Here is a 26,809-nt window from a genome sequence, read left to right as displayed (position 1 = left end):
TTTCTTTGCACCAAACTTCCATCGCATCAACATCGTTGCAACACTTTCGTTGCCCTGCATGTCGCATCTAAAGGTACATTGACTTAAAGTGTCGCATTTAAGAACTAGAGAGAACTAAGCTAAATACTACCATTTTAAAGTAACAGTATTGTGGATTTTTGTCGTTTTATGGTCTTGTGGTAAATCTATATAAAGAATACTTATTTTTGACATTAAACTGGTGTGTTGTCCCTCTGTAGTGTTGTCACTTGATTACTGTATGTTTTCACAAATGCTTTACACACTGCCTCTGAGATAAGCTTGCCTGCGCCAAGCTACCGGAGGGGAAAGGGGGGGGGGGGTTAGCAGGGGTTATTTTAGGAGTGTACCCCTTTACCCTGACTAGAGGAGAGGGTCCATATTTGTCACAAGTACCTACCTGTGCCAACTAGAAACCCCCAATTCTAACAACCATTATATGAGCTGTTCATGGATATCAAATGTGCCACTGACACCACAGATGGATATAAAGATGAACGTACCTATGGAGATCCTACGTATGATCTTACTAGTATACAAAGACACCTGGGCTTCTGTGTCAATTTATCTAGCAAATAAGATAGCCATCCATGTCACTTTAGTCAAGTCTACTTAATTATGAACTTTTATCAATAGCTTCCACACTTGAAGTAAAGTGGTAATTTTAAATGCACAAAAAAACAGTACACCGATAGGGGAACAAAGCAAGGAAGCTCAGTGGCCATAAACGGTTAATAAGGAAAGAAATCTAGTGACAACGTAGTTAAACAGCATGTTGGGTTTCTAGGAGAAGCTCATAGTACTACAAGCTTTTATGAACTGGCCATCAAACTGCATTATTAGTCTATTAAATTTGTACACTTTTTTTTTTTTTTTTTTTAAGTAGCACATACAAAATAATTTCCTTTGTTTCCAACAGCATTTTCAGTTTGCGAGTTGACACGGAGCGGAAACTTCATCACTAGAAAAGAGTAAAAAAAGCACTTCTTGGCACTCTGAACATAGCCCTGATCCTTAGCAATGATTCACCAGAAATAAAGGAGCGAGAGAGAGAGAGAGAGAGAGAGAATACAGGGTACACTGGCTAGGACTCAGGATGACATTTAGTGTCCATGGTCGTGACCAAGAATGGGCCACAGAATATCAACTCAAACTAGGCAGTCAAAATAAGGTGTAAACTCAAAATCACATCCAGAATACGAAGGCAAAAAGTGTGAGGCCACTAAGCAGGTTTTGGTCTTGATTTAATTTAGTGTGTCCATATTCCAAATGTGAAGATGACGACCCTGAACAACTGACTGCGGAAGTCCAATTAGACAACCAGAATTACGTACTGGCACTAGTCCGTGTTGAATCAGGGTATGCTCAGGGCCACTGGAATCATGCCGCAGGAGAGGGAGGGCCAAGGTACGCAGCAGTGTTAGTCCAAGTTTAAATACAGAAAAGTAGCTATAAGCAATAGAGAAGTGGCAGTCAACCTTTGCAAAGGGCTTTTCATTGTGTGGCAAAACTTGTTGCTATGTTTTAGTAACTTCTGAACTGTTTGAGCTATAAACAATATTTATGTTAAAATCTGCAGATTATGTGGCAAATTCAACATCTATAAATATGCGAAAAAAGCTGTGAACGCAATAGTGCATAATTCCAGTGGCCCCAAGCTTTACATTCGCAGGAGTAAAATAGTTAGAAAATGTTCCAAGACGTGCAACGTATTCAGGGCTCCGGATTCTTCAACAACCCCGCATCTGCAGCCCCCCCCCCTTCCCACACTCGAAAAAGCAGAAACAAAAAGGCAGTTAATAAACCTTAACAGGTTTGAGACAGACCGGGGGGAGGCACGGGGGCAGCAACTGCCATAAAATTCCACACAAAAATTACTAACCACACAAATTCTCACACGAAAGAGGTTTGGATGAGTTTAATTACTTTCACCCTTATTTTGTTTTTTTTTAACATTGTAAACATTTGTACAAACGTTCCTCTTGTTAATTAGGTCTGCGGTCCAAACTCTTTTTCTGCAATGGCCGAGTGTCTGCTGATTAATTTGGTTTTTAACCTGCATCTGAATCTAAAAATCAAACTTACAATTATGAATACAGAAACTGTTGTGTCTTTTAAAAAGCTGGTTTAGTAAATGCACATTTCTCCAAACAATGCGCTTGTATCCCGAGCTGGTGTGCCAATCACTTGCTACAAAAAGTGTAACAAAAAAAATAGGTAGGACTTATGTCCCATCACATGATATTTACATTAACGGCTAAATGACATGAATTCTACAAAAACATTAAATTAAAAAATGATATCCACCAAAATGAACATCCTTACACATCAGAAAACAAGGAATTACAAACTCAAAGTGCACTACCATTAAAGTCTCTTAAAAACATTAAAAAAATACCAAAATGAATGAATTGAAACATAAAATTAGGCCTCTTAGCCTACTTTACAAACGGGATATACTTGTCGAACTGTCTGCAGTCAAAAATAATTTGCTGGTGATCAGAGAACAGTGTGTTCTCCAGAGCTTGTAGGCACTTCCAGAAACATGAGATTTCTGACCACAGTTCATTGCTCCTCGCAGGAAATGAACTACACGATTCAATAAAACAAAAAAATAAAATTAAGTCTGATAAAACTTTTGCACGACTTCTCAAATAAAAACATGAGCAACCAGGTTCCTCATTACTGTTCATTATGTAGTTCCAATGGCTACCCAGCAAATGTGTTTATTTGGCTTTTGGAAAAGTTAGCTGAAATACCTCCCTTTTTTGCCAGTGTATGTTGTTTGCTCATTGCTGAACTGCTGGTTTATGTCTTTAATAGAAACTGGTGCTAGATTAGCCCAAGGGTCCTCAAGCATTGATGGTCTGTAAAAGTTTTCCACATCATTAGACACTCTTTTCTCTCTGCCATGCGTCGCACCAAATGGTGTAGATGTCCGAGGGGATCCCTTTGGAGAAAAGATCATGAGGCAAAATTCAATTGACAGTTAATTTTAATTAACATTTTTAGCCAAAGAGTAGCCCAGAACCATTAAAAAGAGAACCCAGACTCTGAAAGCAGTAAGGGGCCATAAGACTGATAGTAAAGGTTTTACAAACGCACACAAGTTTACCCAAAGGGGCACAACATAAATATAAAATTGGAAAAGCAAAATAACTTCAGATAAGTAAGCAACTGGGCACTAAATCTTACATGCATTTTGCGTTTTTTTAGGGGGAGGGGCTATAAAAAACAAACCCGTGTTTTGTAAGCAAGCAAGTGGATATTAAGACCAGTGAGGTGCACTACAAATAGAAAACATGGCATTATGTATCAAGGCGACATCCTACATTTAGAGACTGGTGAGATAGTTGAGGCACCACCACAATCATGGTAATCACAGCACCACATCCAGGAATCATTACCACACATGTAGAAAATGATTCCACACACTTTTCCTCATTTAAGGTTCGGAGTTTGCATCAGCATTTTACTAATGCCAACAGGCACGGTTTTCCAATAGACAGTGATGGATCGGTTTAAAAAAAGAAAACTGTGTTAAATTCACAGAAAGCTACTTTCACGCATTATCTACCTCCTGAGTCTGAAAGAGGAGCTACACATTTTAATGTTAATTTTGAGAATGTATTTATCCGAGATAAATAGAACCAGACATTATGCGACCTAGCATTAAAACACGGGGGTGAACAAGTAAGAGCTTCGTGAATGCCCTATGAAGATACTGAATTTTTCACAATAAAAATGTAGAGGGGAGAGGGGTTAAGGGGCTTGCCTGAGCAAGATGGCAGGCGCACTTCAAGTGTGCTCCCGGCCTACCCCAATATCCACCATCATCCCTGCCTCTGTATGCAGCCCGGCTATGGAGAAGCTCTTGTGGGCTTCTGAAGAGAGGTTTTCTAAACTGTAGCGGATGGGAGCTCCGTGCGACGCCATGCAGAGACTAGATGGACCACGCGGGAGCAATGCTGTTTGCATTGTGCCAGCGAGGAGGAGTGTAGGGTCGACCCCTTCTGCTCCTAGTTGCCTGACTGAGATAGGCAGATCGGGCCAGCTAACGCAGTGATTTGATAGAGGGCTGTTGGGGGGGGGGGGGGGGGGAGTTGGAGGTGAGACAAGGAGGATCAGTTCAAAGGTCTAATATCGTCCGGGCCCTACCTTGGGAGGTGAGAGTGGTGGCTTGGGCGACTGGTCACGGGTGTGGGCACACTTCAGAGGCCTGAAGGTGTACTGACTGCCTACTTCCCTCTGTCTAACAGAGGGTAGTGACAGTGGCAGGTGACACCGCATTGGACTAACTGGCCCATGGACAGAGTGACAGCCCAGAGGGGCTTTCTAGTACATCGAGGGCCGCCGGGTGACTGAGAACGCTGGCGGTGCAAGAGGAGCTGGATTGCCTTTGCGGGGCTCTGGCCCTGGTGAACACGCTTTAACATCCAGGCCTGAATGTAGGAATATACCAGATGAGAATGTGCATAGTATGAACCTAGCAGTGCTTGATGACCCAGTGCTACTGGAGGCAGGGTAGGTAGCCCAAGCGTCATTGCTGTCGACCTAAGACTGGCCGTGTGTGCCCACTGCCACCTTTCCTGGCCACATACCTCTGAAGTATACTGCTATGATGACGGGCAGTTAACACCTGGGGGAAAGGCCAGGAGAACAGCACCTGCCACCCTTGATGCTACCTATATCTGTGTGGGGGCGGCACAATGAAGGGCTGTACATGGACCACCTACTGACTAATCGCCTTATCCGTCCACTGGTCTCGGGACCACATGGACATTCTAAAAGTGCTCCTGGCTGCATGCGATGTCCCTCTCAGTCAGGGACGAGGGGGCCAGGCAGAACATTCCTCTGCAATACAACTGGAGGTTTAAACCTCCAGAGCCCCAAACGGGGACTGCCACGCCATGGGGGATTGATAAAGGATCAAAGGCCCACGGAAAAACAAAAATGGATGGATTCACCACCCCTCATGGGTGTGCCACGGGTCCATCGGGTGCAACCCCCACCCAACTGAACCCACAGACACCCACTAACCTCACAGATGTACTGCAGGCCATCCAGGCATCCCCGTGGGGCACCTGAAACCAGGATTGGGAAAGACAAGATGTATGTCACACTAGTACATCAGGACAGCGAAACATTGCCGGCAGGATCACCAGAGGGGAGACTACTATGGAGGACGATGTAACCATCCTCAACCGCTTGCATGCTCATGAGACACAGTGGAGCTGTGCTCATGACGAACTGGGTTCGTCACAACGGTCGTGGCCCGCCCCTGCGCGATTGATTGCCCGCCTGTGCGGGGAAATCAATCAGTGGGTGGGGTCATGACGAGCTCAGCTCGTCATGAGCACAGCTCCACTGTGCCTCATGACGAGCTGGGCTTGTCACGAGCACTGCGCACCCCCCCGCGCCGCGGTGAAGGGGTTAAGGAGAGTGTGGCCAAGCTCAAAAAAACGTAGTCAGATATTCTATAGTTACACCATTTTTGTTAGGAGCCCCAGGTGATACTGAGTGAGAGGCGCAACACCACTCTCCAATGACTGGGACTACAATAAATAGTGGATAGCTATGAGGAGGATAAAGGGGTGGGTTTGAGATTTTAGGTCAGCATTCCATGGCCATGCCTCAAGCTTGTACCGGAGCAGGCTCGGATGATAATGCCTGCCACATCCTATGGATCAGGACCCGATGTCTAATAACTTTATCCAGCTATACCACATCAGTACCCGTATTTCACCCAGACCGGGCAACCAATTGAAGAATGGTATAATTTGGAACTTAATTGGCCTGGGGAAACAAGGCACTGCTACTCTGGAAAATAATTGGGTATAACGAAAGAAGATAAGCTGTAAATATCATGGGAACGAGAAGTTGCAAAAGCATCCTTCATCCTTCACTCCCAGGAAAGAAGCTGAATTGGAAACCCCCAATACATAATAACTAGTAAGAGAAAGAAGACATGCAGAATTGGAAGCTGAATGCTGATGTATAATGGAGGGTAACAATACATGCACAATAGTTTCAGTCTTCAAAGGGGTTGGTCCACAAAAGAGCCACCTGAAATGTTGGTAAATAGTATGTAGGGTTCATAAACATTGGGGCAAATACACAAACTTAGAAATGCTGGAGTAGGTCAGTGAAATAACCCTGGGCAAGGGTGGAGCTCACAGGATGGGGGTGAGGTTTCTCGCAGATACGATGAGTAATTATAGATGATCGTTTTTGCAATACTAAGCTTCTTAATGCTTTGCATGGCACAACCAGGAAACCAAGGCTGCCATAATGGAGTGAATAATGCAATCTATCACATGTAACACAATGCTGATGTGCTGCCCCTTAGATGTGGGCAGTCTCCACTGCACACAGAATGTTCTGATAAAAACAGCGATATTTTCCAATGGAAAGTATTACATTGTGTACCATGCCTCAAAATTTTCAATTAGATCGAATATGCACCCACATTTTAGATCTGTGGTGCCTGGTGAGCTTTATTCCACGACTGAAGTGCCTTTCTTATTAAAATGCACAATGTAACCCTAACTCTACAAAGACGTCTATACATTTGCTGGACACATATTAAAAGAGTTATCAGTTTTCTTTGCGCACATTATTTTCGCTCCATTACCAATTGCCAGGCATTTACTGAGGTAAAAATGCTCTCGGTGAATTTGACACTGCAGGGCGTGATATACCACGTCATTCTGAGTACTGCATCTTAGAACAGGTGTCAATGCATAAGTGCACGTTCTGACGGCTCAATCTCCAAATTAACGTTTTCTGCTAGCAAAAGCATGCATGGCAATAATTACTGCAAATCTTGAAATCCAGGATCGAGGGCAAACCGGTGATTGTGAAAAAAATTCGGAATAACTAAAAATCGGCAGAATGAAGGCCTACGTACAGTATACACAGCTGACTGTCCTGGACATAAACAGCGCCTGCTGCATCAAGCTAACATTCATTATTTTTAAGCAGCGTACATATTCCGTACACTATTTTAATGCACCGATCCAAATTCGAGTAATAATCGTTCTGCAAATTCCAGCACTAAACAAACTGGTTTCGGCCAAAACTATGTTGATAACAGTTGCACACCGAATTATTAGATGCTGATATTGAGAAAGTGCACAGATTTTTTTTCTCCCTGCTTTTGAAAAAGCCTGACGGAGAGTGGGCGGAGCATAAACTCCATACCCGAATACAGCATGCCTTGCAGCTGCCCAGGCTCGATCTAAAAAGAGCCGAAGATGCAGAGAATAAAACGCGTTCCAACTTGCACTTTGTGGGATTACGAGAGGGGTCAGAATCCTCAAACCCCAAAGACCTCCTGATATCCCAAAGGACAACTCATCGCCACGGTTTGTACCCCAGTACCTGCTGACGGGTGCGCCCATGCACACAGATAGCTCGCTTTCTTAATTGATACAGTGATGCCAGCTTACGTGAGGACTGCAAAGCAGGTTCACTAACCAACCTTTCAGGCATCAAGTATTCTGGTTTTTCCAGATTATACCCACTCTGGTCGGCTCTGCATAACGTCGTTAGCGTCAGTTATGAGGTTGCAAACACCTATATAGGCGCCAGGCAGGCGTGCACATGCCTGTTTTTTTCTTTCCACCCCAGTTGATCCGGAGAAGAGCTACCCATCTGTCTCTGACAGGCTTTTTTGCTAACAAAAATGATGTGTGTTGAGGTTATCTAGACGTACAGGGTTCAAGTCGTGTGGCGCCTGTCTCTGTGCAATGTCCGTAACCGACCCCCACCTCGTATGCTTGTGGTGCCTCAAACGCAACACAACACCAAGTCGTGCTTAGACTGTCGGGCGATGGCGCCATTGCCTTGCGGGAGCGATCTTTTCTTACCCCCCTCGAGGTACTCGGGACACTGAGAAGAGGCACAAAAGGAAGAAGAAGTCCAAACTGACTGCCTCGTCGGTCGTTCAACAAGTTGGGTAGGAGCATCAACGCTCTAGGCATGATTCTGCAGAGCCGGAGCCAGGTTAGACTCTGCGCCTTCCCCCATTTCCAGGAGCCAGAATTTCACGACGTTGGTCGTGCCAACGAGACCTTCCGTGATGTCAGACCCAAAGTCGATGACTATGGCGCCGTCTCTGGCGCTTGCCCCATTATGATATCAGCCAACTGAGTCAGGTGGGTGTCGGTCGATACTGCCTGTACATTTTGAGAAGTTTCAGGCATATGTGAGGATTGGGAGGGCTCTATGGACCCTTTAGAACTAGACACTCTTGTGGAGCAACTGGACTGGTATGAGGATCTTGGAAAAGCCAGTGGACTGGACATATCTCCAGATGTTAGTATACTCTCTCCACCTAATGTGGCTACGGAGAAGGGGGCATCTTATGCCATGGAGGGGAGAAGAGCAGATAAGGTCCTTGGACTGGAGGTGTCCTTGGTGCAGGTCAGGACTGATCTCTTGACCAAGGCGCTTTAGCCTGGGGCTTCCACATCCAAACCCCTTTTGCCCTTTAATGAAGCACTAAGATGTCCTTCTAGGCGCTTGGTCCAAGCCTAACAGAGGCGCTCCTATGAATAGGACAATCTCATGCCCATCACCCTTCCCCAGGGAATTCAAGGTTCCTCAACCAACACCCCAACCCGGAGAGCTTGGTGGTTCATGTTTCTACATCCCATGGCACATTCCCTTCAACTCCTCCAGATAGAGAATCCGAAAGGTTGAACGCACTTGGGAAGAAAAGGTTTTCTTCTACCAGCCTGGCATTCGGGTCGGTGAATACAGCATGCTTCCTTGGACGTTTCACATACACCCTTTGAGAAATACTTCCACAAGAGGCGCCACAGGTCCCAGAGGAGGACTGTGCCGTGCTTTCCCAGGCAGTGAAGGATGGGAGAGATGGAGCACAATTAGCTATCGGGTTTGGCTTAGACACAACTGACTTGCTGGGCAGATCGGTTTCATGGACCGTCGCATTGCGGCGCCACGCCTCGCTGAGAACATCTGGCTTCTCTGGTGATTTCCAGGCTAACCTCATGGATGTCCTATGACGGGACTTTTGCCCTGGAGCGCTTCCAGGCATCCAGTGCTATGGTCTCGTCCTTGGGCCTCGGTTACACCTCATTGCCCGATTAGCTTTCGCTCCTTTTGTGGCAATGAAAGGGGGTTTCACCTGCGTCAGCCATATCCCCGCCACCATCCTGCACAGACTCCCCAAGTAGTGCACGGACATCGACGCGGTTCATTCCAACCTTGGAATGGTAGCCAGAAGTTTTCTGTCACTCAGCCTCCAAACATTCCTCGTTTGGTTCTGCAACGCCATGTTACTCCAGCCGGACAAGAATTCAACAACATCTCGTCTGCTGGAGGTCCACAACATTGGACAAATGGGTGTTGCAGATCATTCAGGAATGCTATTCTCTTTCCTTTCTTTATTTTCCTCCTCCTTTACCTCCAACTCAAGAACAACTGGCAGAGGATCATCTAGTATTACTCAAGAGTACGTTACTGTTCTCCTTGCCAAGGGAGCTATAGAAAGTGTCCCGATTTTAGTAGTAGGCAGTGGTTGCTACTCCCGCTACTTTCTGATTCCAAAAAAGAACAAAAGGCTACTGTTTATTTTGGATGTTCGGACCATCGATCTCTTCCTCAAAAAGGAGAAATTCAAGATGCTCATGTTGGTTCGGATCTTGTCTGCCCTAGACCAAGGAGAGTGATTGGTACCTCTGGACTTGCAGGATGCGTATTTTCACATCACCATACCACCTGCCCCCTAGGTGTTACCTGTGGCTCAAGGTAAGCCGCATGCACTTTCAAATCACAGTGCTTCTATTTGGGCTTACCAGCGGCCCACGGGTGTTCACCGAGGTGATGGCGGTGGTTGCAGCTCATCTGCGCAGGATAGTGGTGTCTTGTCTCCCTCAATCTTGACGACTGGCAGTTTATGTCGCCTTTGCCACTGGCAGTGGTCTCACACCTCCAGACTACAGTTAACCTTCTGCATTCACTGGGTTTCTCTATAAAAGTGGTGAAGTCACACCTGACTCCTTCTCAGATGCTCCCTTTCATCAGAGCTGTTCTGGATAAAGTGCTTATCCTCCCGAGCAGAGTCCAGGATATTCAGGCTATGATACCGCTGTTTCAGCCGCTATCCTGGATTTCGGTGAGAATGACTCAGATTGCTGGGACTCATGGAACCTGCTGGTAAATACCAGATCGCATATGCAGGCTCTGTAGTGGGACTTGAAGTTCCAGAGGGCACAGCATCAGATGAATCTCTTGGATGTGGTCCAGATCTCGGACGGAACTGCAAAAGACCAGCAGTGGCGGTTGAACTGCAATTGGGTCAGAGGCAGACCCTTCTCTCTTCCCCAACCGGATCTCACAGTAGTGACCAATGAGTCACTCGTGGGATAGGGCGACCATCTGGGAGAGGTAGAGATCAGGGGACACTGGTCTCCGGCGGAGTCAAGGCTCTACATCAATTTGTAAAGGGGAAGTTAGTGCAAGTGTTCACTGACACCACCGCCATGTGGTATTGCAACGAGCTGGGCAAGGTCATGGACCCTTTGTCAAGTGGCCCTGCGTCTCTGGACATGGATGGAACCGCAGGGCATAACCTTGGTGGTTCAAAACCTCGCAGGTTCTGTGAGCAGCAGGACGGACGAAGTCAGCAGTCAATGCATAGCGGATCACGAATGGAGTCTCTAGTCTGAGGTGGAGCAATGTCTTTCAGCAGTGGGGAGAACCTTGGTTAGATCCGTTCGCCTCCGAAGAGTAATGTAGGTAATTTTGCGCACTGGAGTTTTCAAGCAGTATATCGCCCTGCTACGCTTTTTGTTGCAAGTGGAGCTCGGGCCTTCTGTACACGTTTCTGCCCATACCACTTCGGCCCAGAGTTCCCAAGAAGATCAAGAACTGGGCCCAATTCACTTGTGTGTCTCCAGACTGGGCATGGAGAGTCTGGTATCCAGAACTTCAAATGAGCATCGATCCTCCAATCAGACTGCCTCTTTAGGAGGATCTTCCTTTGTGGCAGCTGGTGAGGGTCCTCCACCCAAACCGGTCAACTCTCAGCCTCCTTGGGTGGAGATTGGGCAGCGATAGTCGATAGCTTTCTATCTTTCTCCTGAAGTATGTAATGTTATTTTGTTGGCCTGGGGCCCCTCCACTTAGACGGTATACACCTGCAGTTGACAATGTGTAAAATATTGTACAGAAAGGACTATGGACCATCTTTCTGCTTCTCTGTCTAACATTCTTCTCTTTATTCTTACCCTTGCCCAGCAGGGCTCTGCATTAGGTACTCTCAAGGGTTATCTTTATGCAGTCTACTTTCTTGTGGTTGCCTGACCAACCCTCTTTATTAAAGTCCCTTACTATAAATAGTTTCTTAAAAAGGCCTGTACATGTTTCCACCTATGCCCTTTGTAATGCCGCAGTGGGACCTTGATTTGGTTCTCACATACCTTAGGATTGCTCCCTTCGAGCTGTTGCACAATTGTCCCCTGGCTGCTTACTAGCAAGACAGCCTTTACAGTGGCAGTAACATCTGTCCACAGGGTGAGTGAATTGCTGGCTTTTTTTTTTTTATTTCAAAAAACCTTTATTAACCCCTTCAGCGCGGCGGGAATTCCCCCGCGGTGCTGAAGGGTTCGAGCGCGGGCGGGGCCATGACGGAACGGTTCCGTCATGAGCACAGCGCAACCGATGCTCATGACGGAACCGTTCCGTCATGGGCATGGAAGGGGTTAACACAAGAGCAATACAGGAACAATCGCCCTTCGGGCGTACTGCAACGCAGAGGGTGGGGGAAGTCCTCGTGCTGGTAGTAGAGGTCACACTTACACAGCCATTTAGCCGACATCCCGGAGGACCGGCGGCGTTCCCATCATCAATAAATTGATAGCACCCAAGCAATGTCTCGGCTACAGCCGGATCTGTGGCAGACTCCCCGCTCTACCCACATCTCTAGCGTCGCCCCTGAAAGCTCCAACCGTTACACTAACCCCCCCCACCCACCCCACTCACCGCCGAAAGCCCGTGTCTCTGAAATGCTCGCACGCTTCTGTCGTCCCGCCATCCCAGCGCGCATAGACAAAGTGCCCACCCTTAGTCGGTCTACAATCATCCTGACAGCGCATTCACCCCTAATATGGTCCAGTCGGGAACCCGACCCAGTCGATCTAGGAACTCGGCTATCCGCACTCTCCGCATGCAGCGCTCTCTACCATTCTGTACTACTACGTGCCTCCCAGGCGCCCCTCCCCGGCTTCACGACCGAGGTCAGCGTCTCCCCCCGCTATCACGCCCCCACTGGGTTCTACATTCTGTGTCCCCCCCTGACTATCCACCTCAGGGTCCCCTGGCTTCAACGACGCGCTATACAGCCCCCAAAAATTCTTGGGGCAGCTTTTAGGCGGAAGCAATTCGCTGTATATCTCTGCTTGCGTACTACAATACAGCATGTCGCTGGCCCATCGCTTTTTGGTGGGCAGAGGTCCTCTCATCCAGCAAATCGCCACCACTCTCCTGGCTATTAACAGTGCAATGTCCGCTAGTCGACGCAGTGCCGGCTTGAGGGGTCGAGTACCCCAGCAACGCCAAAGCGGGGCTAGGGGGAATCTCCACTTCCAGTATCTTACTGAGCTCCCGGAAAACCTCTGCCCAGAACCTGGCGACCCACGGGCAGCGCCAGGCCATATGCATGAAATCTGCCTCCGGGTAGTGGCAGCGCTCACACTCCGCAGACTGACGCAGCCCATACCTATGCAATCTCTGCTGAGTGCAATATACGCGCTGCAAGAACTTAAAATGCACCAATCGGTGCCGGCCATTTAATGAGACCGTCTTGGTGCTGGCGCAGCAGTACCTCCACATATCATCTGTGATCTCCATGCTGAGGTCCGTTTGCCATGCAAGTCTCGCCGCGCCGCACCGGTGCGGTATATGCTGATCCCCCAGTCGTTTGAGAGTAGTGACCAGCCTGGCAGACGCCGCGGTCTTTATTACATAGGTGAGTTCCAGAACCTCCGGGGGTTCCGCCATCCCCGGCCCCAGAATGACCGAGAGCGCAGCTCGCACTCTGTGGAACTGAAATCGCTGTAGTGGCGTGGGAATCGGCGGCGCCGATCCAAGCTGGTCCCACGTCTTGGCCACCCCGTTAACGAACAGATCCTCCATCCGCGAAATGCCCAACTTGCTCAGCGCCCGTATCACACCCTTTTCTCGCAGCGGGGGGAGCCACACCGCCCACTCCACCGGCAACAACGGAGAGTACAAGATCTCGCTGCCCCGGGCTGTCGCCAACTCCCGCCAAGCGTGAGTCGTGGCCTTAAGGGAGTCCAGGCTGCCCACCCTATGATCCACCTGCTGAAAGGCAATCGCCGGCAAGGGCAGCGGGTCCGCGAACAATTTCTCAAGGATCACGTGAGGGATCCCCGGGTCAGCATGAATTCACGTATGTAGATGCGCCGCCTGCGCGACTCGGTAGTACCGTTCCAAGTCCGGCGCCCCCAGTTCCCCCAGCTCGTACGGTAGTGTCAACACCTCCCATCGCACTCTAGGCTGCTTGCCACCCCAGGCAAGGGCAATAAGCGTTTGTTTTAGCTGCTTGAAGAACGCCTTGGATAGCACAATCGGGATATTATTGAACAGGAACAGGAATCTCAGCAGGACTACCATTTTCATGATTGCTATTCTGCCCAGCAATGTCAGGGGGAGCCTATTCCAGGACTCCACGTCCTCAACTAACTTGCTGTATGCCACTCCATAGTTTTCCCGAAGGAGCACCTCCGGGTCTCTGTGCAGCTGAATCCCCAGGTACCGTATCGAGTCTGTTGTCCACTGCAGGGGGTACTCCATGGGGAACAGCAGCGTCGCCGGCGACAGAGGGAACGCCAACGACTTACTCCAGTTAACCTTAAGGCCAGACAGCGCCCCGAACCTGACCACCTCCCTGAGAATGGAGGGAAGATTCACCTCCGGGTCCCTGACATACAGGAGGGTGTCATCAGCATATGTTGAGATGCCAATCTTATAGGTGGGGAAGCAGATGCCCTCATATCTATGATATTCTCGGATAGCGCAGGCCAAAGGCTCCGCCACCAAGGCATATAGGAGCGGGGAAAGGGGGCAGCCCTACCGAGTGCCCCTGCCGATGTCAAAAGCGTCCGTGACTCGGTCCCCGATACGCAGCCTAGCAGTGGGGCGCTGGTACAAAGCTCCCAAAATCTGCAGGAAGGGCTCACCCAGCCCAACCTTACGGAGGACACGCACCATGAATGGCCACTCGACAGTCGAATGCTTTCTCCATGTCCAGGAAAAGCGCTAGAGCCTTGCAATCCGGGCGCACATGTTGCATGGCTCCCAGTACAGTACAAATGTTATATGTGAGGTTCCTCGATGGGATAAAGCCCGCTTGCTCCGGGGCCACGAGCTCCGGCACCAGCAGAGCCAGGCGCGAGGCCAGGACCTTAGCATACAGCTTGGCGTCCACATTGAGCAACGAAAGGGGTCGGTAGGACCCGCAGACGTTTGGGGGCCTCCCGGGTTTCAGAACCGTGACAAGTAGTGCCTCTCTCATAGTGTCCGGCATGCAGTGAATTGCTGGCTTTATCATGCAAGCCTCCCTACATGCTGATGTTTATGGATAAGGTATCACTTTGCCCCAGTGCTTTACTCTTACCAACAGTGGTGACCCCATTCCATCTGGGTCAATCTGCCCATCTTTTTGCTCCCCTGCATCCCTCTAAGGAAGAGGAGCGTCTCAACCATATGGAACCAAAAAAAGCACAGTCGTTCTACCTTGACCACACAGAAGAGTTCTGGGTGGACAACCAACTCTTTGTGGGGTACACAGGAGCTATAAAAAAAAAAAAAAAAAAAAAAAAAAAAAAAGGTTGAGCAGTGCAGAAACAGACCATTTCGCGCTGGATTGTTATATGCATGAAAATCTGCTATGCACTGGCTGGGAAACAGCCTCCCCCCTCCCCCCCAATCCAAATTGTTAGGCAGCCATAGTCACAGTGCCCTGTGTGGCAGCTCAGCACCTGGTTTCCCCAGGATGAGAAATGCAAAACCTTCCTAATCGCAGAACCACAGGCCTACTTTGCAAATACTTCACAACTAATGCGGGGCCAGTCCCCTCTGCGATTACGCTTTGGGCTGTCCGGAAGGCTACAATCCAGGGAATAGCTAACGGGTACTTTAGACGACTCGACAAACGAAAGGCAAGCGACAAAGCATGGTTGACCTGGAGCACCGAACACCCAGGCTGGAACGACAGCTTGTGCTCGACCCCACTGAGACCATTTGAAACTAGCCAATTCCACCCTTAGACACACCGCTCTGGAGGAGGCCAGACAGCACTGGAGGGCCTCCACCTAGCGGGTCTATGAGATGGGCGATAAATCTGGTAAATTGATTTACTGGTTAGCCATGAAATGAGAATCCACCATGGTGATTCCAAAAATCCTCAATACGGCTGGGGTCCTGCACACGGAAGAGATAGCGGCGGTGTTATCTGAGTACTGCTGGAGGTTGTATGGAGCAATTGGTAATTAGCTCCCCACAAGATTGCAATATCCTCCCAACACAGGCTGATCCAGATGCGCTACTTCATTGCACATACATAACCCCCTGGAAGTTAAGGTAGCCGGGAAGCAATCATCCACAACCAGCTTCCAATGCCCCTGGCCAGATGCAGACTTTTTCCATGACATGGTACTGCCCTCCGAATGCACTATACTTGGGAAAGCATAGCCTCCCCCTTTCATTGATTTTAGGACATACACTTACACCAAAGGAAGCCTTAACAGGTATGCTGGACGACCGTGGCAATACAGGAGAGGGGGGGGGGGAGATTTTACTGTGATGGCCACAGTAGTGGCGAAAAGAGGTGTAGTCTGAAACTGTAAAAGGCCAACTCCACCAGCATTGACTGCGTGGAGAAAGGGAATGGACCAATGTGCCTCATCGGAAGAACCCATTTATGTGGCCCAGGGTTGCACTCGCAAACATGAGTGCATCTGGGGGGGAAGGGGATGGAACACTACAGCCTTTTACGTTCGTCGAATTCGGTATCCTCTTAGTAATGGGCTGGGAGTGCCGATGGTTGCGATGGAAATGGCAGTGATGTGTTTGGCTAGTCTTTTCATCTCCTTAATGTTTTACGTGTCCTTGTTGGAAATCAATAAAATTTGGTTATTAAAAAAAAATGCATACAAATTCATGATTGACTTGTCCTTTTTTAGGGTAATTTAAAGATAGCCATTAACACTTCAGTGAAAAATATGAAAGGTTTTTGATTTGATAGTCCCACCTGGGGAAGGACTAGTTTGGTCACCAACTTCAAAGAGACATTCAATGCAGGATAATGGGCAATGCTGAAAATATGTTCCAAGTTTGTGATTTGGTCGTACAGCCATCTGCAATTTTCAGAAGGTTATGTAAAAGTTATAAACCTACTCAAGATTCCCGCGTACGTTTGAGTACATGACCTACTCCAAGATGTCACAAAACTAATATGGCCTACTGCAAATCTACAAAATTCATGGATCTCAAGGAGGCCTTCTTTAATTTGACTTTTTGTGCTTTTACTTAGCAGACTAACACAAATAAATATACCGTAAAGGTGTATTTTTACACAACTAATGTCTCTTGAAATCCCTTTTCAGGGGGAGAAACCCCATCTCATCCAACCCCATTAATTAGGAGAATGTTCGCTTTGCAGCATGCTAGAACTCTTCCTCTTTGCCTTTTCTAAGTCTTTGACATGCTTCCAGGTTGGGTCACAACATTGAAAACTTTTGTAAACACCCAAACATTCCCCACATTACCAACACCAGTTTCGTTCATCGAATGCAGATTAATGTCTGCCAAGGAAGCATACATGTCTGCAAGAGGAAGCAGATATGTCCAAAATCAAATTCACCTGGCACCGACGAAAAATAAATCTGTGATGACTAATAACAGAGGGTCAAAATGTTTGACTTTATACTTGATCCAAGTGGCACGTAAATTACTTTGCCAGTGTTGATGTCACTTTGAAGTTCTAGAAATTCTGCATGCCTGGAACGTTTTAGAACAAGCAGCCAATCACATGGTTCACACATCTTAAGTGTGGGATTTTGAATGTACTTATAAGAATTCTATAAGTTCAATCTTCGAAATGCAATGCTTCAAGCTGTAAACCATGTGTGTGTTAGTAAAGCAATGCATGTCCTCGTGCAATGGGTGTGTAACCTGGATTGTTAAGAACACAGGGCCCAATTCAAGTACATCTGTGTATTTACTCATGTGCATTTACACTCCTACACCTAGATGTCACTCTCCAACAGTTTTGATATTCACCATTTCCAAGTAGAGATTTACATCTACATGTCAGCACCCCTTCCAACGAGGGAGTGGGGCCTCATAAAACTGAATTTTGAGTGTAATGTTTTTCTAGCCATCGGGTGGAGAAACGCCTACAGGCAAGTGTATAGGTAAAATTAACCAAGTTTATATTAACATTTGGGGAAATATTTTTATGTACATTATAAATGTCAATTTTAAATATTCCATGAACCCATAACTAATCAATTGTTGTAGCAAATTAGCTTATAAAATAAATGTGAATAAAACAAGGTAAGTGAATTACTTCAATGTATACATATTAATTTTTAAACAAAAAACACGCCATACCTGCCATTTTTATTGTAGTGTATTCCGTAGTAAACTAGGTTAAAAGTTATACATTTAATTTAACTAGTGTAACCCACATTACCCTTAACCAAGGCTGAAATGTACAAATCCTATCGCCTGTAGTTCCTCCTTTACCTGGCCCCCTTCACCCCTACTAATGAATCCTTTAACTACTTCCAACACTGACTATGTGTGTGTGACTGCTGTTTTATAGGCCAAGGTAGAGAACACAGACCTTACTGCTTCTGAGCTAGTTGAAACACTGGAAACATGGTAAGTCTTCATTCACTGCAGTCTGTTTTTACCCTGAAATACTGTTTCCCTACTAATAATGAAAGTTGGCCTTTTCTGGGAGGAAATTCTAGAAGGGCACGAGTATGCTATGGTCTCTAGAATCTGAGGAAAAAGTATTGGATTATTTGGAGGAGTGAAGGATGCCAGTCTAAGATGCGAGCCACAGTCCACGTAGGACTCCAACAACTGGTGATCCTCTTACTTCGGAAGCATGTGAGGAGTTGGGAGTGAGAACCCTAGCTCAAAATGTGGCCCACCTTTAAACAGACACTAAGCGAAATGTGGACCCTTTAAAGATTGTATGGATTTTGCTCAGCTGGCCAACCTTGACTAGTCTTTATGATGGCAATAGAGCACTACTCTGTTATAGGGTGCAACATGTGCTTCAGAGCGTGGCTTCATGGTATGGAGCTCAATATATGTGCTATACAAATGTGTCTTTAAGGACCCCATATCAAGAAGAATAGCGCCCAAAATTATTCTAGCTTATGAGCCAGTAGCACTTCACATGCTAAAGGCTGGAGCCCGAGCTTATAATAGAACAAAATTAAGATAAAACCCAAAGGGCTATTGGCTAAAAGGCAGACTGGCTGATGGCATCACCCATAAAATGTGGCAACGTGGCAGCACAGCAGCCACCAATCAGTATCATTTCTGAAAGACAGGAACATTTTAAAGTGAATCTATCACATGTCATCATCACCGGCAAAGCTAAGAATATTTAGTCAACTAGAATTTGAGTGCATAAATGATTTTTTCTTCAATAGAATACTTTTGAAGATAGCTGCCACGGCCAAAGTAAGCATGCTCGAAAACTATCGCACAACAACAACTGGTGTGGGGAACTCACTGTATGGTAAACCTTAATGTGTACTGGCGATTTTTTTTTTGTTGCTACTGAATGAATGACAGCAACTTCCCACGTGCAAAAGCGTATTTTTACTCTTCAATGTATGCGGATAAGGAACCAAATAACACAGCAGTGCATGAAAGAACATGGAAAATGTGTCTTCGCCACTGAATCTAAACTTGTATTAAGTTTGTAATATGTATAAATATTTCTGCAGAAACTAACCACCATAAAAAAAAACAAAAACAAAAACAAAAAGAAGAAGAAGAAGGACTTAACCAGTCCGAAATGGAATTTTTAGAAGGCATGTTCCAAAGTTCAATGCGTTTTTCCACTTAAATGTCACTGTAGTGTTTACAGCAGAAAAAAAACATCTTAACAGAATCGGAGGGGGATTGAGATTGCAAATTCTCAAAATTGGGGATCCAAGCACTGCATGAGGTTAGTTATCAGCAAAGAATAAACCAAATGAAAGAACCGGTTGTGTTCTATGGGGACGTTCTGTACTTGGTGAAGGGTTAATATTCAGCAAGACTCAATAGACATGCAAAATCTGTAAACGTACATTAACGCTGAATGCGAGCCCTACTTTTTCTAATGTCTATGTTAAGAGTTGCAAGGTGTAAATTATTTTGCCAGAGAGCTCATCAGTTTTCCTTTGATTGGCAGAAGCGCCATAGATACTTCTGCTTGGAGAAGGTTCAGCAAGTCAAAACAGACGACCATGCTAAAAAGTCACAGCCAAGTTCCTGACACTATTTATGTTGGTACTGGTATATCGTTTGCGAGGGATTAGGCGAGTTTCTACTGGTTTACTGCCTTCGAACAATGATTCAACATGTGATTTACACACGTTTTTGTCCTACTGAAGGCATTTAAGTAAGGGGATTTGTGGCAGTTGTTCTGGCACACAAATGATGTCAAAGGTCTGCATTCCGAACCGAATAACTGAATCCACATCACGGTGGGGAACATTAAGTTAAACCCCATTTTAAGTTCCAACTTATGATTAATGAGCAGTTATTTTTAGCCAAAAGGTAAAATTCGAGATAAATTGTACTACAGCCAAGTAATGACAACGAATTATAAAAAATAAAACACTTATTGAGATCAAACATAAATATACACAAGCTATATGTTGATTGTATCGTTTGTTAAGTGCAAAATGGTGACAAAACAGACATCAATCACTTCATAACAAGTGAATGAGTTTACACGAACGGCGATACACATCAGCTCATACAAATCTATCATTCCATGTATACATCAACTAAATAGAAACTCTACCTCAAAGGGTCCCCAATGGTCCTTAGTCACCGGGTATACATTTACATTGCCCTCGTTTCACTACGCAATTAAAAATGCCCCCAGAAAATACCACCCACATAGAACATGGTCAGCACCTTATCCTGAGTACCATGTTGCCTACTTCTGTGAAAAGTAACCAGGGCCCACTTGTACTCCCGAAACACGATCAAAATGTTGATAAATTGGTGGTCTACTACCCCCTTAATCCCATTACCTTTCCTACTCTTCTTTGGATATCCACAAAGTCCCAGCCTCACTCCAGATATTTTCATTCAATTCATGGAACCTCTAGGTGGGCTACTGACTACTCAAATCAAATCAATCTTTATTCGGGAGCCAAAAAGGCAATCATAAAAGTACATAGAAAAACAATTGACAAAAGCTTTAAGGAATAAAGAAGGATACATATTAAAACCAAAAAAAGAAATATTTAAAAAGAAGTTATTTAACAAGTCACAAATTCTGCCTATGTCTCACTACCAATTTCAAAAAAATAACTGTTTGTTTAGCAAACAACTCGGTGTCCAATAGTTGCAAGACAAGGAAAGCGGGACGACATCTACGTAAACCCCAAATTTTAAAAATCGGGGTTAACCACCGCTTTCTCAAGTCGTTGTAAAATTTACAAAACATTACTGTATGCATTGTGGATTGAGAAGAACTCATATCACAAGGACAAGGTTGAAGATGTCTTTCCCAAGATTTAGAGATAGGAAAGGTAACCGAATGGTGAAAAACATTCAGTCTAAGCCTTGTTAAAAGAGATTTCTCATATTCAGTAACGTTAAAAGTCAGATAGGGCTGCATTGAGAGGGTCGTTTGGGTCAATAAGGAGTATTGAACTGTGGGTTTGTGGGCTTCGCTAGTTAACCTCAGGGATTCAAGCTGAGCGAGGCACAACTTTTTAAATTGCTTCCTAGGAATTTCAGCAATTTTCGAGGGGGAAAGATAATACTGGATCATGCCCAGATCACTTAAGAATCTCTTTACGTAGGCAATCCATCTAACCTTATGTACTCTATCCAAGGCGATACAGTCTTTTATGAACCCTTGGGTAAAGGTAGTGTCTATAGAGGTCCAAATGCGGTGCCATAGTAACAAAGGTTGGATCCTTATTAGATCTGCTACAAAGGGCAATCCTACTTCTAAATGGCATACATAGGTTGAGGTAGACCGCGGGCTGCAAGGAGGAATCTTAGGAATCTGTTTTCCACCCTTTGGACCTCGTCAATCATAGCGTAGCCCCACACACCCGCCCCATAAATTACACTACCGATGCATTTTGCCTTGTAAATTTCCAGGAGTTCAACAGTGGGTCGTCTACCTAATTTGCTGGCGAAATTAACCAAAGCGGCAGTTGTTCTTGCAAAAGTGAGTTTTCTAGACTCGATGGCACTCTTCCAGGAGCAAGTTTGATTGAAAACAATACCCAAGTAAGGGTACGTGTTAGTGCTCTCTATTTTTTGGTGATCTACAGAAATAGACATTTTGTTCTTTTTCGATGACCCGAGGAACATTATAAATGTTTTTTTAATGTTAATCCTCAGGTCCAAGTTCTCCATAAATGAATGGTATTTCGTGAGGGAACGCTGCAGTTCAAGCGGAGTTCGCGCCAGAACTACAGCGTCATCCGCGTAGAGTAGGGCCGGTATGGGACAGTTGTTAATGGTGGGGAGGTCCTTTGCCCCAGATAGCATGGCTTTCTCCAAGCCGTTTGTGTATAAGTTGAATAAAAATGGGGCCAGGACGCATCCCTGTCTAACACCGTGCTCTACTCTAAACGGTTTTGTCACCTCACCCCCCAAGCCATATCTCACACGGGCTGTAGCACCTGAGTACAGTCCGCGCAGGAAAAGTATTAGGGGCTCCTCTATTCCCATATTCTCCAGGATGATCCACAGTTTGGCGTGATTGACACAGTCAAATGCTGCGGAGAGGTCCACATATGCCAAGTAGAGGGCCCCTCCTTTAGCACTAACATATTTGTCTATCATCAAGGAGAGGTTAAGGGCTTGCTCTGTAGTTCCCAAGCTCTCGCGAAAGCCATACTGAAGATCAGAAAGAACTTTGTTTTCCAGTGCCCATTGCTGCAAGCGCTCTAGGATAATACGCCCGGCCACTTTCCCGAGTGAGTCTAATAAGGAAATAGGTCGGTAACAGGATGGCAAGTGACGGTCCCCCTTTTTAAAAATGGGGACAAGAATTGATTTAGTCCAGGAATCAATGGGGCCTACTGCACAAGAAGCTTGTAGAACCCTGGTTAAAATTGGAAGCCATAAGTCCGTCATGAATTTAAAAAAGTCAATTGGGACCCCATCGGGGCCCGGGGCTTTACCATTTTTGCTAGCTTTTAAGGCTTGTTCCACCTCCTCGTATTGAATATTGATTGACAGAGGGAATTTCGGGGTATATAATCTGGAAGGAGTTAAAGGGCCAGCGGTTGAGGGGAGACTGAATATCCGCTCAAAATATCCACTGACTACTCTGGAAATGCCAATCAACCAATTTAACACCCAGTTTCTGCCGCAGGGAATCAGCACTTGACCACATCATCTCAGATCCTGCTGAGGCCTAGCAGTGAACCATGTAACAGAGTTTAAAAATTCAATTAAAACATATGTTGTTTACCTTCATTAAAGATCCAACCGAAGCGAAATTCGTTAATAGTAATTAGACAGGAACCTTGAAGGCTCCCAATCCCACTTAGCTGCTGAACTCTAAGCAGTCAGCAACATCATGGCCGGGTACATTGATTGCAGCATCACTTGTGGCAAGTTCTAAACACAGGAATGACAACTCTAGCTTTATCCTTGGACAGTCAGTAAGACGAGTACTCTTAAACGGAGTACTGGGCGCAACGATTGACAATGCTTAGAAACGACAGAACTATGCTATTGAAGCACGGTTTAATATATAAATATATTGAATGCTAACGTAACGAAGGCAGCTCACGCAACCTGCTATCAGCCAACTAACTTCTGAACTACTGTACAAGCTATTGTACTATCAGTTTTTCAGAGTAAACATTAGACCTTTAATATACCACTTAATGCTGCTACTTACGCTGCGGCGTCTAATCACACGCTACAGGAAAATACAACCACATTACTCCTATTTTAACGCGGAAAAAAGGGACCAAGTCGCTTACATTTTTATTGATCAGCGCAGAACCTCAGCACCAGCCCACGTCAAATTCAAAACTTGTTGCGTCATCTAGAAAACCCTCAGACTCTTAACTCCAGCAAATTGACCTTCAAAACCGCCCCTTTAACGAAAATAGCGTCTCGCATTGGCTCCCTCCTTTGAGCTACACCTAAAGCCTGGTTGCCATAAGTGAGTTCTAGAATTCAAAACCCGCACGTGCTAACATGATTAACAATACTCATTACGTTAAGAAAAAAAATATATGTATTTGTAAAACACGCGAACGGGGCCAAAAACAAAGGTTATCGACGAGACAGAAAAGTAGTGCTCCCCTTGACTTCATGTGAAACAAAATGATAACCAGATGAGAAAAATGTCCATCCTGGAAGCAACAAGTCCTCTCTACATAAGGAAATAATACGGCTGTGGTAATATGATCTATTAAGGCAAGGCAATCTTTCAAGCGATTGCTCATTTTAAGGAACTTCAACCGATGTTAAATAGGGCATGAACGTTTTCTGACGACATTGAGAAAGAAACTCCCGGAAAAGGAAGAATGATTTAATGTGGTGGTGCTTTAGAAGGAGGACCCACCACACATCCAGCCAGAGGTGAATATAGGTCGATGAGGGGTTGATGCTCCAGACATACTGTCATCCTTTTGTGACCCTGCGGAGCTTTATGGTCCGTACCTGAAAGCTCCTCTGCTGGCCCGGGGAATAACCCCCGCTGCTACGGTGCTGCTGCTGGTAGTAATTCTGCTGTGAACCACCTGGAGACTTGCCGTAAGGAGGTGTATGGTAGCGCGGGCTGGGCCTGTTGGGAGGAGACTGGCCCGGGGACGGGCTCCCAAACCTGCCACCGTGGTAGCCTCCAGAACCACCGCCCGCCCCTCCTCCTCCTCGAGGAGAGTGCCCGCTCCCGTACATGCGAGGCCGCTGCCCGTAAGGCGGCGTGTGGGGGCTTCCGAAGCCCCGCGACGGGGGCGGCATGGTAGAGTAGCTCTGCTGTTGCCCACCACTGGGAGGGGGGACAGTGGGGCTGCGAAAACCACCAGGCCCTCCTCCTCCTCCAACTGGGCAGGGAGGGGTGAGCGGACGAAAGCTCTGCCTCTGCATCACGGGGCGTGCGGGCAGCAAAGACGAACACCGAATCGAAGATGGAAAAGAGAAGCTCGCCGGAAATCCTCCTGGATACCACCGGAAACGGAAATAAGATTTCTTACGACGACGCCAGGGCGAGGAAGTGACTCGATGCCATTAGAAGAATGACCCATAGCAACAGGGTGCTATTGCGTCACATGCTCTTCCTAATTCTAGCACTTAACAAGCATTTACAATGCAATGGTCTCGGCATTGTTAAAGTTAGAGCTATTGGCATTGCTCATGACATTATTTTGTTTACCATCCACAAGAGGAGAAAGACATCTGGAACATGTCAGACACTCCCCTTAGATTTCAGACAGATCAGAGAGCATCTGGAAGCTGGAACACATCCCCCCTTAGTACCCCGGCCCATCTGAAAGCACCTAGAAACTGGAAGAACCTGCACTTTAAACTTGGGAAGATCAGAAAGCACCTAGAAACAAATATACTTCTCTGCAAAACTGAGGCAGATAAGAAACCACCTAGAAACTGGAACACAGTTCCATTAGAAATAGACAGACCAGAAAGCACTGTGAAATTAGAATGCACTCCACTTAGAAGGCGGGAAGGTACAAAAACTTGTAGAAACTGGACACTCTCCCCATAGTACTCAGAAGGATCAGAAAACACCTAGAAACTGTAACAAATTCCACTTCAAACTCGAGCACATCAGAAATCACCTAGGAACTGGAATACACATGTTGAAGATAAGATCGTAATACACCAAGTCGAGTTGCTATGATATTTATTCCAGTATATGTAACAGAAGGCATCAACAGACTCCGTTCATCACGAACCCCAGCTCAAGTCTCAACCTTCTCCCCCCAACATTCCACATGACATCCCCATGTTCTAGAATACATTACAACAAGATTACAACACATCCCCCCTACTTAGAGAAAAACATAACAAACAATATACAAAGAACATTTCCCTAAATGAATTATAAGGAAAAGAAAATAAAATTAAAAGAACAAAAACATGACATTCACAACTGCCATAATAGCGTGATAGAATGAATCTATCTTCCAAAGAGAAACACTTAGAACCACAATCATTGTAACTCATAGTCACAGAATTTCCTTGGCATGTGTTTCTCTCTAGAAGGGCGCACACCAAACGGCATTGCACTTCCACCCACTGGAACCCCACTACAAGATTCCGCATCTTTAACACAAACACCCCCTCCTACATCATCTCTGCATGTATTGCCATGATACTTCACCAATCTAGACATGCTCCACATAGCACCAGAATCAACTTTTACTACATTTTTCCTGACTGTCACAATGGTAAAGGGGCCAAGGAAAGAAGACTCTCCCTTCAAACAATGCCTGGGATTCTTCACTAACACCCTGTCCCCAACATTCCACTTTTTGCATTTAACTCTCATTCTCTGATCATAATCAGCTTTATACTTGTGCTGATAGTCTAGGATTTTACTACGACAGTCCTCCCTACTCACCACAGGCCCAGAAGACACAGGCAACCAAAAAGGATTAAGTTTCGATGTGGCTTTCCTGCCCCTCAATACTTCAAACGGCGAAACCTGTGTGACCGCATTAGGTGTAGTACGATGCGCCCACCACATGTCCCTCAATACCCCACTGAACGAAACCTTCAAAGACAATGCCCTTTGAGCACAGTCCTTCACCATCCTGTTCATCCTCTCAGACAATCCATTAGCCTGTGGAGCATATAAAGCTGTCTTCTGATGCACAATACCATGATTCCTGAGAAACTCCACCATCTCATGGGACACAAATTGCACCCCATTGTCTGTGACAAGAAATTCAGGAAACCCTTCCAATGAAAATACATCTTTCAAAAATTCAATAACCACCTTCGTGGTCACAGAACACACACACTTGGTAACCACCCACTTAGAGGTGTAATCTACCAGCAAAATAACAAAACGTTCATAAGATGGTAATAATTCAAAAGGGCCTACAATGTCCAAACCCAACTTTGACCAAGCCACATCCGGAACCAAAACAGGAGACAAAGGAGCTTTGTTAACAACATGCGACTTATCACTAACGGCACAGGAAACACAATCTCTCACCACCTCCTCAACCATGCGATCCATCCCCGGCCACCAGTATCGCTCCCTCACTCTAGCCTTCGTAAGACTCCGTCCCAGATGGCCTTCATGGCCCGTGTTAACAATTTTCACTCTAAATTCAACTGGAGGAATCACCCTCTCACCTCTCATGAGATTACCCCCAGTAAAAGACAAATCATCTCTAACCTGCCAATAAGCTCTCATCTCTGAATCCAAGACTTTATAATCAGGCCAACCCTGAGTCACCCAACCCTTTAAAGACTCCAAAGTTTTGTCCTTTTTGACCCCTTCAATCCAAGATTCCAAAGACAAAGATGG

The 26,809-nt window shown here is 46.0% G+C and overlaps 1 protein-coding gene across 1 annotated transcript; it reads right to left on the bottom strand.

Annotated features, from left to right (window-relative positions):
- Positions 1–1,921: 1,921 nt before the first annotated feature.
- Positions 1,922–24,495, bottom strand: MPLKIP (M-phase specific PLK1 interacting protein). The gene is made up of 2 exons (XM_085607432.1): positions 23,974–24,495; positions 1,922–2,968 (listed from the first exon to the last, which is right to left on the bottom strand). Exons 1-2 carry the CDS (start codon positions 24,397–24,399, stop codon positions 2,765–2,767), a joined length of 630 nt encoding a protein of 209 aa, XP_085463558.1. The 5' UTR covers positions 24,400–24,495; the 3' UTR covers positions 1,922–2,764.
- Between the last annotated feature and the right edge of the window lie 2,314 nt (positions 24,496–26,809).

The sequence above is a fragment of the Triturus cristatus genome, chromosome 5_2 (assembly GCF_964204655.1).
Source record: "Triturus cristatus chromosome 5_2, aTriCri1.1, whole genome shotgun sequence".
In the NCBI taxonomy this organism is placed as follows: domain Eukaryota; kingdom Metazoa; phylum Chordata; class Amphibia; order Caudata; family Salamandridae; genus Triturus; species Triturus cristatus.
Note: the sequence above shows the minus strand (reverse complement) of the source record. Positions and strands in the feature narration are given on the sequence as shown.